This window comes from Apostichopus japonicus, chromosome 15 (genome assembly GCF_037975245.1).
Source record: "Apostichopus japonicus isolate 1M-3 chromosome 15, ASM3797524v1, whole genome shotgun sequence".
In the NCBI taxonomy this organism is placed as follows: Eukaryota; Metazoa; Echinodermata; class Holothuroidea; order Aspidochirotida; family Stichopodidae; genus Apostichopus; species Apostichopus japonicus.
The window spans coordinates 12056431-12073331 of record NC_092575.1 but is presented as its reverse complement, the minus strand read 5'-3'; the positions used below and the strand labels follow the sequence as shown (position 1 = coordinate 12073331).

Below are 16901 nucleotides of genomic sequence, written 5' to 3'. Positions count from 1 at the left end.
GTATATATAACAGTGTACTAGAAGTTAGGGAACATATACGCAGTTCTGTTACACTACCAGTCCACAGTCATGGGCGGATTTAGCTTGTGGGGGCCCGGGCCAGAATAGTTGGGGGACCCTTTACAGGCGCGTATCCAGGATTTTCTAACCCGGGGGGCGCGAATTACTATCTAAGCGGAGCGCCACCATCGGTTGGCGCGCAGCGTACAAGAAAATTTCTTGTTTTGAAACCCCCCAGATCACCGGAAACGGCACTTCTCGGGCTTGAAATGACCAACCAGATGTTCACTTTTTGCCTGAGAACCAAGTATTTCCTAATAGTTTTTTTTTTCCATCCATAACCTTTTTGAAGATTGTCAACCCGGCACACATCATGTTCGACCTGATCGCATCTCCTGTGGGTCTTTGCTTTTGTAGGTGATTCTACGTCGCGGCCCACAATACCCGTCAGCCCCACTTTTCAAGGTTTTAAGCCCCATATTTGTTCAGAATTTGAAATTCACATTTCTCGTGAATAAACTCACTTCAAAACATACCCATAATGTTGTACAAAATTTCATCTATGGACAACCAATATAGAAAAAACTTCCTTCAACCCCTAACAGACCGGTCAAAATTGCACGAGTAGAGGGAAGTGTGATGTAGAATGTTGGTCAGAAATTTTCGAAAATTCAGACACAGTTAATTTATTGGTGTAGAAATATTAAAACCTGTTATAACGGCTATTATAAAACTTGGTTGAAGGAAATGAAAAAAATAGCAGATATTTCCGAAACCGAACACTACACACATAGGCGTAGGAGGCGCGGCGGCAGTGGCGAAGCTAGGGGTATTTGTCAGGAGTGGCGAGAATGGTCTGAAGGGGCGCTTTCGACACTATCTAAGCGGAGCGCCACCACTGGTTGGCGCGTAGCGTACAGAAAATTTTTGAGTTAAGATACTCCCTAGATCGCCGGAAATGACCCTGTCCGGGCCTAACTAATTTGCAGATAAACGAAGAATAAGATGTCATCGCCAAATTACACCAACAATATGTGACAAATGTCAATAAGATGAGAGCGCAATAAAAAGTCAATAATCTAGAATAAGTAAAAAGTGGTAAAGAGCTGAAAAAGGCGTCAGCAGTCCATTCGAGTCCGTCAGTGGGGCATCCACCCCCCTGACCATATGGACGCTCCGCCACTTCGCGGCGGGGGTGCAGGCCCTAATTCGCCATTACTAATGTAAAAGAGAGTTTTGACATAATTGGACCTCCCTGCTTTTTATACATCTACATGAGACATGTCGTTGTTTACATTAGCATCCCGCGGTATACTGCGCAATTTGAACGGACCGTACGGTACATGATGGCATGCGATGTAATAACCGATGCTTGCTTACATGATATTGACATGAACATGTTGAACTCGCGCTTAGCGCGCGAAAATTTTTGGTTATTTTTTCAGGCAAGTCGGACAGTTTTGAGGCTTTTCATCCTGGAACGCCATTTTCATGCTCACTGATATGTTGTGATATCTGCTGTTTGCGTTACAAATTCGAACAGGCGCGTAGCGAGGAATTTGCCAAGGGAGGGGCGAAGCCTGTAGGCAAATTATCTAAGCGTAGCGCCACCATAGGTTGGCGCGAAGCGTACAAGCAAATTTTGGCCCAAAATGTCTCTGGAAATGACACTTCCCAGGCCTTGTAAGTTGCCTCTAAGCACTTTCTATTTTGAAATTTCTTAGCGATATCATTTAAAAAAATGCTGAATGGGGGGGGGGCGGGCGGTCGCCCCATCCCAAAATGAGTCATGTTCCCCGACGACACGGTCGAGTTCGAGACCAGCCACAGTTGGTTTCATAGCACAATTCTACACACGCGTTATGATACACCATATATAGTATATATATATAGATCATTATAGTGAGAGAGGAAAATTGAAACGTCAAAAAATGGAGTTGTCGGTGTAAGGGGTAGGGTGAGTCACACTTTTACGAAATCATTGATCCGTCACTGGCTACCCTTCAGCGCTGTAATGATGTCACTGTTCTTCTTTCTCTTCCCGGTGTCTTCGCGTTTTGCCTTTACTCCCTCTTTTCTCCTTTTTCTCTCTTTCTTCTTTTTCTTTTCCCTTCCTTCCTCTCCTCCTCCTCTTTTTTCCCCTCTTTTTTCCTTTTTTCTTCTCTTTTTTTCTCTTCTCTTTTTCTTACCCGGGGGGCGCGCGCCCCCAACGCCCCCCCCTGGATACGCACCTGCTTTACGATTAGGTCCACTATCTAAGCGTAGCGCCGCCATAGTTTGGCGCGTATAGCGTGCACGAAAATTTTGGCAGAAAATGCTTCCCAGATCGCTGGAAATGGCACTTCCCGGACTTTGCATCTAAACATTAATTTACATTTGTAAACACTGAATTAATGGGGTTTGTGGTGTCACGTGTGTGACAAGTTACGCAAATGCCGTAGAATAAAGACCATGCATCCTTATAGGCCTCATGTATTTATGGAAAGACAACTTTTGTTCAGTGTGGAGTTTCGAACAAAGGTCCGTATTTTACATATTGACCATCGACGGACGGACGGACGGACGGACGGACGGACGGACGGACGGACGGACGGACGGACGGACGGACGGACGGACGGACGGACGGACGGACGGACGGACGGACGGACGGACGGACGGACGGACGGACGGACGGACGGACGGACGGACGGACGGACGGAAAAGCATGTTATGCCTCCATTTTTGGGACACCCAAATGTGGGGCCCCTAAATGACATTCTCATATTTGCTTAAAGCAAGTTTGGGCGTTTGGTCTACACGTCAGTTCTGCATGGCGTATATTATTTCTAATTGATAAAAACTAATAATATATCCTACTGGATTTTTGCATCACGTTATGACAGCTATAACGAGCGAGTTATCAATTATCTTGAACCGATTCTACACATTTTCTCGCCCAAATACTTTGTTCATGTTAGTAGTGATCACTTGCCAAAAAAAAAAGCCCAACGTTTTCGACCAGTTTGCTATTATTTGAAATAACAACTAATCATAACATAATCATACTCGTAACGATTCAAAGCTGCTTCACTGAGGTGCCTTTATGATCCATCCTTCTCAGGATTGATTGTTTCAATATACTGCCATTTCATTTCCAGAATATTTCTTACCTATTTTTGACCGCTGTACAGAATAGCACTTTCCTTCGTGATACTTTGCGCATGCTCTGTAAAAACACAACCAACCAGACATAATAATTTAAGTTCATGACGTCATTACGCTAACTTTCAAAATGAGATGCGACAACAAAGTGTTTTTTTTTCTACTTGATGCGTCAGTTTGACCATATTTCGAAAAAGTCGAGCGCACGCAAAAAAAAAAAAAAAAAAACATTGTCCACGACACATCAGGAAAACCGGTGAAGAGTATAATACGCGGTACGCCTTTGTGATCTCGACGGTTCTTCCACCCTTTGGTACCCAAAGGTCTAATTGACACAAGAACAACTATATTCTTGTCCTCCCTGGGACAAGGAGTCCCTCTGGATATGGTGAGATTATTCAACTTGACAGAGACGTTGACACCGTATCTTGAAAACAGAGGATAGAGTTATAACGAAGTTAAAAGCAGATACATTTGTCTGTACACCTGTTTTCGATCCTTTACTCTAGGGCCATATCGTTTTCAAGCTCAAAGAACGACATGAAAAAAAAGAGAGGAAAACAAATAAAATAACGTACGAGAATCAATAAACAGCTTGAATCATGATGCGGACCGTAGGAATGCTTTATCAAAACATTGATTTCTTGAATGTCGTGCTCTTCGTCAACCATCCCCACTCTCCCCCCCCCCCCCCACCATCAAGGGTTTATCTCCGACCCGTTGCCGCTTCGTCGGTTCTACTTTGCCTACGACAAGGTTTTTTTCACTGCTCCCTCCCTAATCCTCTCCCCAACCCCATGGCAAAAAAAGATGTTCTTATATACAACATTGGGTCCCTATGGAGCTGAAGTTAGCCAAACCTTCAATGTCCCCGTATCTATGTTGATAAAAAATATTCTGTGCCGTACTTTAGTTCATATAAATGTTAGCATATTCCACTCTCGCAGATTCGCGATCTTTCCATCTAATTATAGAATAGTGACGTAAGGAAAGACTTTCTTTGTAAAGCGCCTTTTGTCTACTGATTTGGCGCTATGTATAAGTCTCATTTATTATTATTATTTTTATTAAAGAGTGACTCCACACTGATGTCCGAGTTACTGATCAACAGGCAGCGCCTTAGCAAGAGTAACGAAAAAGGATGACTTTATAGGCAGGAATTTAGCCTTGATACGTCATAAATGCGAAAGTGCTTTATCTATAGCTATTCCTATTTTCAACATAACCATCTTTAAAAAATATGTTAAAATGTCTGTAAATGCTCATTTTAGAGTACATTGATGATGCCCCCAGTTGAATGCCTAGCACTATCTGTTCATCCATTGTTTTAAAAATTCTCATCTCAACCACAAATGTTGTTTTAAAATGCATATAAACAGCACCCTTGGATATCGTTGAATACCATTTGCTGTGGCCCAGTGGATAAAGTCGGTGGTATTTGAAGCAATTAGGCTTAGCAATCGGGAGGTTCCAGGTTCGACACCCGGCCGGGTCATGGTAAGGTGGGTTTTACATACAAGAGCAATCTACGGTTTACCCATCTGAAATGACTTTCTAAATTGAAAAGATTCCAAATTTGAGTTTAAAATGTTGAATTGGAAGCCACCTGACGTGTAAGTTGTAATCAATTAGCCCTTGCGGGTTTCTCCCATGCACATTTGTGGTCGCTAAACGTTGTAAAAATAACTGTTGATTATGATTATTATTTGCACATGAAAAATCTGTAACAGACCGTAGTGAGGTACTGTAATCTATCATATAGGCTGTTTTCTTATTACTTTGAGTTGCTTCTGAGGAACGTTTATGTTACACACAAGTAGTTTAGAGTCCGTGGCGAGGTAGGGCTGGGGGTGGGGGTATACGATTCGCAGCGCTTCTGGGACTTCTTGTTCTCTCGTAGGGAGCTTAAAGTATGAAAATACATGTCACGGAGGGGTATTAAATTTCTCCGGAATGTATTATAAGACTTGAGGGAGCTGGCACTCCCCCTCCCCCTGCAGACGCCCATGAAATGGGCTGCTCTCACTCAATACAATTTTAACTCATTTTTACATTAATTCGAGGGTGATTCATATTCCCTCTTAACAACATTCATTTTCTCTATTAACTACATGAAAACATTGCTGCATATTTTCATACGAAGTCTTTCATAATGAACCACTGTTTTGGACACTTTCGTTTCAAATGAAAGATCTTATTTGTAAGCAAAATGAAGGAATTTCAAGTTTTGCGATTACTATTTGGCTACCGCTAGTTAAAATTTTATTTAATTTGTACAGCCAAGGACTGTGGGCCATTCCTTCCAGCATTTGTTACTTATAATTATTTTTAAATTTTTTGAGTGAGAGAAACTTCTATAGGGGCGGGGGGGGAGGGGGGATGCAGAAGTAATTTCTTGTTTGATAGTTTCAAGGTTCTGCCTTCATTAACATGAATTAAGTTAACCAGTCATGTTAACCCGGAATTCCTAATTTAACACATATCATATTCCTTAACATCACCCATACATACAAACACACATACACACACAGATCACAGGAGACCACTCAATGATTAATGACAAATGTTATCATATGGCAAAGTATTTATTTCAGATTGCTTGTGATAGTACTGTATGCATATTTCATATAAAATGTAATTTCTCATTAGCATCATAGAAAAATGGAATAACTGAGTTAACAAATTGATTATTTTGTGGATTCATATTTGCACATTCAAATATGGATGTAAAGATCTTAATTATAATAAATATTAACTCAGATTTGATTTTACCCACAAACCATGTTATGATTTCAACATAAAAAAAAAAAAAAAAAATGAGTCTACGTAATTGATAGAGGATTTTATAAAATTCTACTATTTTTTTGTCCAATTTCACTTCATCATTTTGCCCATATAAATTCATTTGCAGTAACCTAACAGTCAAATGGCACTAGGCTCTCCCTACTTACCTGACAAAGACAATACTAAAGCTCTTTGGAACTAACTATGACTAGCATAACAATCACCAAAAATCAATTTACTTAGAATAAAATACTAGCAACTTAAGTTGAAAGAATATAATATGACATTCTTCTTGCGACAGTACTTCAAATAGGTGGCTCATGTACAATGAATTAAAAAAAATTAGCTCTTATTGCGTTTAGCTTAATATTGTGCTATTGTTCTTTGCATACTAGATAAAAACTAACCAACTGAATTGGCCGATGCTAAGTTCAAACCTAGTGTTGGAATTCAAAGAGAAAACTTCCTTCATCCCTTTGACGGTTCTAGTAACTATAATGCCCATTAGAAATATCTGTCTGATGTATAATTAATTCATATGTCAATTGGCTGGATGATTTTTGGAGCCAAAGGCCCCAAAAACATATATATATATATTATATCCATAAATACCCAGAAGCTACTTCAAACATAATTTTCAATTGATAAAAAAATAAGTTTTGCTTTAAGAGCAATAAATTACTGAGGTACTGAAAGGCAGTGTATACATGTAAGAGAACTTGGCTTCAGGAATTAATCAAAAATAGTAAGACCCTACATAATTCACCATAATCTACACATCTAACCAATACAATGATATAAAATGAATGGTAACATATCCTGCATACAACATGTTATACTATCAATTTTACCCTAACTAGCTCAGACTTTTTGCCCTCCACACGAAATGGTGGCGCTATTTTACTATGTGGTGACTTCACTAATGAAACTATGAATATGTGGGGCCTACAGTTCCTATTGTTTCTAGAGTTTATCATTCCCTGTAGAAAGTGTTCAAGATTGTTTTCTTAATGCTTTAAGGAGTTGTTCATAATTAGTAATTCCATTACAGAATTTCAAACATGACCCTGGGGTGTACATTTCCCCAAAATTGCATTTTTGAGTTTATGTTGTAACTTTTATGTCATTCTTACTAAACTGTGTTAAATGCACACATAATGGGGATGTCCAATATTTCTACCGAGGGTGATTCATATCGGTCCTTACCCGCATTCTCTTTCCTTTATCCGTTAAGAACTGCCAGACTACACTATAGTCAACAAAAAATCTACTTTTAAATAAATACCCTATTTGGCCTTATTTGCTACCTTTCCTACTTCACTGTTAGCAGGTATGTTCTTCCAATCATATTCTTAAACACATCTACTTCTGAGCTGTCATTCTCTGATTGGTCCTCACTCCCGGCCTGATCCGCTACCGATTTGTTGAAAGACTCTTCCTGTCCCTCGTCCATGCACATGTCCTTTGCGATGTCTGCGTATTTGTAGGTCCCGAGAACCTCACATTGACAATTGTCTGTAAATATAATCAGGGGTAGCGATGAAGATGACATCTCTCAATTGAAATAAAACACATTCACAGTCACTTTTTTTCTCCTCAAAAGTTTGCAGAATTCACTAATGATTGTATAATGGTATTATACACAGATAAAAAAAACCTGTATGATGTATTAATGTAGCTAGGCCAGGACTAACTTGCTTAAAACTCTGGACTGGGGCTATTGTAGGCTAGGCTAATTTATACCAACTAATCACATCCATCTTGAGCAACAAGAAGTGGGAGTGAATATGGCTTTAGGAACAGGTGGAGAGAAGGAGGGGGGGTGGGGGGGTAAGGAACTTCTCCCCATAGTTGACAGTTTGAGATCAGAGTATGGTTCTGTCCGATAGACCCACCATTCAACGGTGTGTGCTGGTTGAATCATCCATTTTCATCTACTCTTTGCTTTCATCTCTCTGCCTTTTGTTCTGCCCAAATTATTCTATTCAATGTTCAATAAAGTTGTCTGTTCATCTGCATCTATTTCCAATGTATCTTTAAGATCTACTATCATTTCAATGCGCCTTTCAAGAAGATCCTACTATCATCCAAATGTCAGGCCTCTCCAACTTTTTAAATATTTCCTATACAGGCATTTTGCAGTAGATAAGCAGTACTTCAACACTTTTTTTAAATATATTTTGTTTTTATATGATCAGTGAGCAATCCAGGATTTCTCTGAAGGGTGGGGGGAGGAGAGGGGGTGGTGGGAGGGAGGTGAGGCAGAAGACAAGTATAGGTAGATATGAAATTTATTACCATGAAAATTGTCATAGGAAAACATCGATAAATGTGAGAAATGCCCACAGTTTTGGGCAAATTTATGCTTGCTACTAGTTTTTGTGTGCGAAAAAAAAACACATTCAGCCCCCCTCCCCCTCCTTACCCCCATGATCATCCCTTAATCATACATTCCAAATTGATGGAATGTGGTCACCATAAAACTTACCATAAAGTCTCCTGACATCTGCCTCCAACAAGTGGGTAATATCTGCAACAAGATACAAAAATAAAGTATTTTAACCCTACCCTACCGTAAACTTATCAAGCTTAAAAGTCATACATAAATGATATTATAAACAACCACCTAAAGACAGTTCTTTGTACTCATGACAATGGATTTTTAACCAGATGACCACGTGGCTTAGAAATGTGAAAAAACTTTTTAAAGTTTTTATTGGCTTTTGGCAAATGGTAAACAAACTGCAGCTTGATGTGTAAATCATCAACATCCTTTCAGCTTTCTCCACGCACACATACGGCTCTATCTTCAGAACTATAATTTTTGAACGGTAGATTCAATCCCATTCACCACTGTAGTGTCAAGTACAGTATGTCACCCACCATAGCTAAACATAAATATACCACTTACGGTCTCCATCCCCCCCCCCCCTCCCCATAGCACCGGTGATTGTAATTTCAGGTATCAAGTTGATCAAAACATTTCCCTCAATTTTCAGTAGTAAAAGTTTACCAGATTTCATTCTCCTGACCTAACCCCTCCAACCTCAATCAAAATAGCTTAGAATTAGTATTACAAATTTGATGTCCTTTCTTAGAAATAATTCAAACTTATTTGCTACTGCAGACTTGAAAAGCTTCGCCTGTCCACAATTTACGAAAGGGACGTTCATTCGGGCTCAAAATTGAAAGGAATTTAATTAATATTCTGACTACTGTCCATCAATTAATGTCGGCTGCAAAACATGTTCTTGATTGTGATTTCTGTAGAATTTTATCCTTCAGACTGTGTTTCTTTCTTTCTTGCAAATTTGTTTGATCTTTTCCGATAGGCCAATGGTCAACTTTCAGATTTTGGATAAAACACGTCTGACATGAAGAAAACAGAACCGACCTTTTAGGATTTCACCGTTATCATCGTAGACCTCAAAGAGATCCAGCAGTACCTTCGTGCCAGGCTTCATAAATTGCTTGATGAGTTCAACGTAACTGTGGAGACATTTTCATACAATGGATTTGTAGGTCATGGCAGTGGTGGGGTAATGAAGATGAAAAAATTAGAGGGTGTTGCAGGGGGGAGGGGGCAAGGAAATCCAAAGATTCACAGTTGGTATTACCATTATTCCCTCCGAAAAATCAAATCCAAAATCAAACAAGACTTGAGAGATCATATTAACAGCAGGTTTCATCTTACCAAAATCTAATATTTAATGCCAAAAGCTTTACACATTTTTAATTTGAAAATCTCCACAGCTGATGCTGATGAGTAGTGATCCTATAGGGCACACAGTGTGTAAAAGGAGAGTTAAGATGGCTGATGATGTTGACAGAGAAACTATCGTTGGGAAGTCTCAACAAGGCAACTATTGTATCGATATTGTAAGCTCTATGACTACTTTTGCAAGTATGCTCAGCATACTTGAAATGCATGTTATGCTCTGTGGCAGTTTGCTCGTGGCAATGTAGGATTTGGGACCTAAAGTTGATCTTTTTCGCTTCTGTGGCTTGATTATTTCCCCCCATGTTATCCAATTAATGTCCAAATTAACATCCAAATTGCCCGCATAAGAGCCCATGACAACTTTTAAGGCTTTTGTTAGCTCATAATTTACAAGTGTACATACACACTTGCATCTCCCTAAAATATATTGATATTGTCTTTTCAGTGCAAACTCCAATTGCTCAACACCTAGACTAAACACCTCTTTGAGGTTACCTTTCCCCTCTTCCTCCCATTTGAGATAACCTGTGGACCCCTTGAAGCTCAGAGTGAGAATACTGATAAGAGCAGTTTGAGTGCATGTTTAAAGCAAGACTATCAACTCTATGAAGCAGATTTCATTCCTGGATGACTGTATGTTTTGTTGTTATCAACTCTATAGAGCCCCTTCAGAAACTAAACTGAACTGAATTTTGACCAAACTTTGTTCACCAAAAGAAATCATAGCATTCTAGAATTCACAGATTAATTGTAGCTTTAATTTTGGAGTGATCATGTTTTAAAGGTTTTCAGACTTTGACAACTGTTGACCTCATGTGACCTTTACCAAATTCAATAGGGCTCTTGCACTCACCAAGCTGGATCTACCTACCACGTATGATTCAACCCTGTGTCTGTTGAGAGATCGTGTTTACAAGCCATGTTTGACTATTTCCCATCAAACCCAATCCACTGATGAATATTAATGAGGTAACATTTGTTGTTGCAAAGAACACGTACTTACTGTGTTGTTACATGACCATACCGAGTATGAACTAAATCGCACATACGATTGGAGAGATATTGATGTTTTAAGAATTTTACGTTAATTCCTGCCCACTCATTAATATTCACGAAATGAGAACCAAAACCAATAGGGCATATCTACACATCATGGAGCATCTACCCACCCCAGTATGACATTGATTCAACCTGTGTATATTGAGATATCATGTTTACAAGCTAGCCATCACATACACACACACATGTTTGTATTACATTCAGACCGAGGACCCCATTTATTATTTTCCATTGTTCAAATCCACGTACCCTAACCTTAACAATACCCCATACAATAGAATTCGGCGGAGGCCGTGGTGATTATTTAGAAATCACAACCGAGGACCTGGAATTCTTTTGTTCAAGTCCTCGGTCAGATAGAAAAACAAATGCACACATACATGTTTGTATTACATTCAGACCGAGGACCCCATTGTATTTTCCATTGTTCAAATCCACATACCCTAACCTTAACAATACCCCATACAATAGAATTCTTCCGAGGACGTGGTGATTCTTTAGAAATCACAACCGAGGACCTAGAATTGTTTTGTTCAAGTCCTCGGTCAGATAGCAAAACAAACGCACACCCACACACCAGAATAACTGCCAAGGTTACTGAGCCTTCGGCATCGTATAAAGCAAAGAGAGTTAAAAGTGGGCAATTTGGGTGATTACATAATCATTATAACCACAGTAATACATGACCAAAACTCTGACTTACTCTGAAACCTTGCTTTTCGGCATTGCATTAAGGCTCCCCCTGTCCCAGATCACATCAAACTCCTTCAATACATCTCTGTTGACAAGGAAAGTACAATATATACAAGGAAAGTGGCAATAAAAAGTTAAAAACCTCTGTTCTCTAAAATGTATCCAATGTTTACAGAAAAAGAACACAAGAAAGTTTGCATTGGAAGGGGAAAGTTGCATTGTCTAAATTTTGAAAACAGTTAGGACAAGAAACCCCAGCGCCACACCCTTTCCTTTTCAAAATCATGTCCGATCTACCCCTGAAAAGTTCTTCTTGAAAGGAAATGCTAGTTAATCAAATGCAACTTAATCAAATGCAATTAATCGGGGGGGGGGGGGGGCAGATTATGCAATCTTGTGTAATGTTTATAAATACATAGACCTGTGGGATTCTAACAATTTCCAAAACATATGTATTCTTTACTTTTTACTATTTTAATAGCAAGATTTTTCTTGAAACCCTCCTCTTCACATACAAATAAATTTAAAGTTTTTTTTTCATATAAAAATTTTCCTCATTTATAACGGTTTTTGATACAGTTTTTACATACAAAGTTTTTATATATAAAGATTTTCACATATAATTTTTTTTTATAACCACATAAGGGTCTTCACATATAAAGGGGGTGTGATTCTAGGTCACATTGTGTGTAAATTTCTGTGGTCTCTGACTAAGCATCCCTATATAGCCTCACCCCCCCCCCCCCCACCCTCCCCAACTCCCTCCTCCAATAGCAAAAAAAGATTCACCCCAACTAAAGATTAAACAACTAAATTCCTAGACCAAAGTACATACCATGCTATGATCAATAAGTCATATAAATATCTTCCCAACTGAGAATTTCTTTATTCTCTCACAAAAATGACTTACTTTGTCAACGCGAAGTAATCGCACACATAGAATTCAATCTTGCCATCTTTGCTCTGCAATCAGAACAAACAAACGATCAGAATGTAAACAACCAGGAAAGCCTTGGTTTATATTTAATATGAATATTTTTTCTTGGAAGAGGATGTGAAAGTGTGAAGGGGGGATGCGAAAATTTAGAAATAAAAATGACTACAATCATATATGAAATTTTGTTAGCAAAATGTTAATTCATGGTTTTGGAAGATTATAAAACATCAACACTTAAAGTTGGTGAGGGATTATTCATAAGACCTCATGGTATTCATGTGAATGGCTATTGTGTTTTAAAAAATATTGTCAAGGAAAAATTTCTATCATGAGATGATTAAAAGATGTGAAAATTTAGCTTCAGATTAATGCTGGTTTAAATAAATAATAAATTGTTTTATCAGCTGAACATTTGACAATTCCTACTACCATCTTCAAAGTAACAGTGAATACAGGACTTCCATGGAAACAAATTTTGTGATTTTCCTAAAATATCTCTATCAACCAATCACATATCAGTTATAAAGTATATCTTGGACTCAATCCATGGGAGGAGTAGGGCGTTAAAGACATAAACAGAATGCGTCTTTTTCATGAAAAGTTGTTATCACTATCAGAATTGAAACTTTAAATGGTTTCTATGAATCTGCTACGAAGATAATGTTATATAATACTAAAGACTGAAAGCTTTAGATTCAATAAAACCAAGAGTCATTATAAAAACTTTCATTTCCTCTCTGTTCAACCAAAACAATTAATCTGATTATTCAAAAACATTAAGTGAAACAATTAATCCAATCGTCTGGCTAAATCCAAAAACATGTGTCTCTTGTCAATTAATATCCAAAAAATTTTCATGACTTTTTAAACTCTTGGAAGTGTTATTGCTTACCTTTGGCAATTTTGTTTGCAGGATTGGAAACCCAGCTTCAAATATGTGTGATTTTCTTGGGTTTTGTTTGTTTCTGATGAAACAAGACAAACACAAATGAAATCATGTAAATTACTCACTTTGTACAGTGTGCAGTTTTCTATATTTGAGATTTCAGATTCCGTGTATTCTATTTGGTTTTCAGCAAAAAAGTCTACTGCTGCCCTTGGTGCACAGTCTATTCCAACCACCCGATGACCCTTGTCAGCCAACCTGGTGAAGATGCAAAACAAATTAAGGAACAAAAATGGAAATTAAGGCACAGAGGGAGTGGGGGGGAGGGCAAAGTGGAATAAATTATATTTTTAACTTTATAAGGTAAGTATACAAGTGAGAAAGTGAATTTTTCTTGATATTGGGTTCAGTCAGCTCATCAAATCACAACTTTCGTCAAAACACAAATTTCAACTCAATATTATTCAATATAAACCCTAATGCATTGCCTGAATTCTGCCTACATTCTGTAATCTATAAGCAATAAAATATGACACTTGAAGGAGACAATGTTCCTGTCTTGCACTTAAAGGGGACACAACCATCATTTTTGGCTTACATGACCGTAGAGATCTTTGTGCAGAACAACTCCCAAGCAGCAAGAACAATCAAGAAAACCATAACAAATAGAGGAACATGTTCCTTAATGATGTCTTTTCTCAATGTAGATCCATCCATCACTGAAAAGATGAGATCTGCAAACTGCATGGAATGCCATCTGTTTATATAATGTGTGAAACAGAAAAGAAAAGAGAAACATGTTACCACTTCATGTCGAGGGACTTTCCGCACAAGGGAAGGAAGAATCGCATCTGTGATCCACTGTCATCCACTAATCTCTCATAGTATTTTATGAGGAGGCTGCAGGAAAAGAAAGACAGATAATTATTTATACATGTATACTGATAAAGAATTCGGTCCAGAAATATGTTACTATGACAAAAACAACAATGAATGGAGGAGAGGAAACCAAAAACTGTCACCAAGGCCATACAACTACTTTATAGTAGATAGACCTATTCTACTTTAAACATTCTTTAATTTTAAGAAGAGAAAATAAATGTCATGACTTTAATGAACACTTTCAGGAATTCATGTTGTGAGAATTGTTGAGTTCATAAAAGTATGATATCAAAAGCTTATATATGAGAGAAACAACTGCATGAGGACAGCATTTTACACTTAAAATTCAACCTGGCGATCTATGGAAAATCCACTTTTACCAATGTTAATGAATATTGAGAGGAAACAGAGTTGCACTTTCAAGGAGTGTTTTGCCTTGATTTTTGGTAAATGTAGTGTACTTTAAATGTATATACTATGCAATACTAAAATCTCATAGTAATGTACAGCAGTTCACTTTACAGTTTCTAGTCAACTTTAATTTCAAAAGAGACATTTTTAATTTTAAATTTTGCTTTTTATTTATGGTTAATGGTAAAGTGATGAAGTGTCTCTGCAGCCAAAAAAATATTTAAAAAATTTAAAAAGGGAAAAAAATATAACAAAATATATTTGAAACTGAACGTAAGTCTTACTCATTGATTACATTACAGTGGAATCCCCATTGACCTTCATCCCATCCTTTGGTCCAGCTTTCAATGCTGTACATAGACTCATCATGTTGATGTGATTCTCCTTCTGCCATTGTAAAATATTGTATTGCATTACCTAATTCACATTTGGGTGTCCTGCATGAAGAAGAATGAAAAAAAAAAGAAGCAAATATTAATTATGAAAGGAGATAGTATATATAACTTTCGACCATCAGTACTACTGCAAAGAATTAGTTTACAGAACTACACGGAAGAAGCATCTCAGTGTGATATTTCTTTTAAATCTAAGTCATGTAATGCCAAATAAACACAGCAACTAGCCTGTGAAAAGAATTTGGTCTGTGGTGAGTGATGTAATCCATTCTTTTTGTAGAACAAATCTTGATGGGGACATAGCTATAAGGCTTCCTCCTCCTAGTGATTGTCTCTTGACAATGCTCAGCTTGCTAGGCTCATAATGTGGATTTATATGCATTTTATGTGGTCAAAACTTGCAACATGAAATATGAATTCAGTTTACTTGACACCTTTGCCACAGACAACCTACAAGTGGTGAAGATCAGTTTCCAATCTGAGTCAATTGTGGGTAGCAAAAGTGGGCCGGTACACCTTTATGGATTCCCTAGCAGCTATAAACCTGGGAAGTCCTACTTTTAAATTATAATGATTGAGAAATTCATTGGCAAATGTGTAAAAATTGTTGATAGTCTTTAGTGTGCCATAAGTCATCCCACCCATCAAATAATTATGGGTCCACATTTGCAGGGGCGGATCCAGGGGGGGGGCCCGGGGGGCCCGGGCCCCCCCTTTTTGAAAATCCTGATTTTTTTTTTTTTTTTTTTTTTTACCGCGTTCGAGGGAAAGTGCCCCATGCGTGATCAGTGGCGTAGCTACGGGGGGCCTGAAATTGCAGACATGAGATCCATATTTTCAGGCTAGGTACATGCTGCTTAGAATACTCGGGAAGTGCCGTTTCCGGCCATCTGGGGTGTTTGTAAAGCCAAAAATGTTCTTGTACGCTCCGCGCCAACCGATGATGGCGCTCCGCTTAGATAGTCTTACGTTCAGGCGCGGCTGGACCAGTCAGACCCCCCCCCCCCCCTGTCACAAATCCTGCATCCGCCCCTGATATGTCATTGAATATTCCACAAAACAACTTTTTATGTCCACGAAACTGTCGAAACATGATTTTCACTACTGGTAGAGATATAAAATATTGGGAATTCTGAATTTCCTGCAAACATGCGGCTGTGCCTGTTCAATACTCACTACTGTATCGCCTTAAAAAATGATGAGTGGAAATAGTTTCTCCGGGACCGTATCGTATCGTGGGTATCGAGTGCGTCTGATATACGAACGTACGTAGTACGTACGTACGTACGTCTATGATGATATGCACTGTACTGTACTGATAAAAACATAGGTGAATTTCACTCCATGGGAGTGATCACTGAGCACATTCCGGTATAAGAGTGAATTTCCACTCCATTGGAGTAAATCTTAACTCCTAAAAGAGTTACATTCACTCATATTAGGAGTGAGGGTTAACTCCAATAGAGTTAAATTTTACTCTTAATTTGAAGTGCGCCGAGTGATCACTCCAATGGAATGAAATCCACTCATTTGTTTTTAGAGTGTTGCTAGATATAGGAAGAAGAAATTTACATACCAATACATGTTATCGGTCATCGATTGGCACAAAAAGCCAGATTCTGATGACAGCTGCCTCAAGAAACCCAATAAATGGCCTAATAAGCACCGAGCCATCAATGTGGACCATTACCGAAACATCGATGCGTGTTAGTCTTCCACCCCCTTCCTCTAATGCTATTTAAGTCCACATGTGGGCATATCCTGCAAATCTACCGGTAGCCCACAGGGGTTTGAGTTGGGAGAAAGGCCTTGACAGCTTGAAACGACAAATGATGCCAACTTCCCTCAAGTTAAAAGTCTGGCTGAGTTGGCAAGGCCAGTCAGCATGAAAGAGAAAAAACTTTTTTTGCATTTCTGTCACCAAAGTTGCACATCTTTTTGGTTGCTATTTTGCCTCACAGGTGCCATCTCCTGCGATCTGGGGGGTGCTGA

General features: G+C 38.5%; 1 protein-coding gene across 1 annotated transcript; it reads right to left on the bottom strand.

The window, feature by feature from the left end:
* Window positions 1-5739: 5739 nt before the first annotated feature.
* On the bottom strand, window positions 5740-14927 carry LOC139981192 (probable thiopurine S-methyltransferase). The gene is made up of 8 exons (XM_071993398.1): window positions 14799-14927; window positions 14026-14121; window positions 13347-13479; window positions 12309-12361; window positions 11409-11483; window positions 9320-9414; window positions 8414-8455; window positions 5740-7440 (listed from the first exon to the last, which is right to left on the bottom strand). The coding sequence occupies exons 1-8, from the start codon at window positions 14906-14908 to the stop codon at window positions 7238-7240; spliced, it is 807 nt and encodes a 268-aa protein (XP_071849499.1). The 5' UTR covers window positions 14909-14927; the 3' UTR covers window positions 5740-7237.
* Between the last annotated feature and the right edge of the window lie 1974 nt (window positions 14928-16901).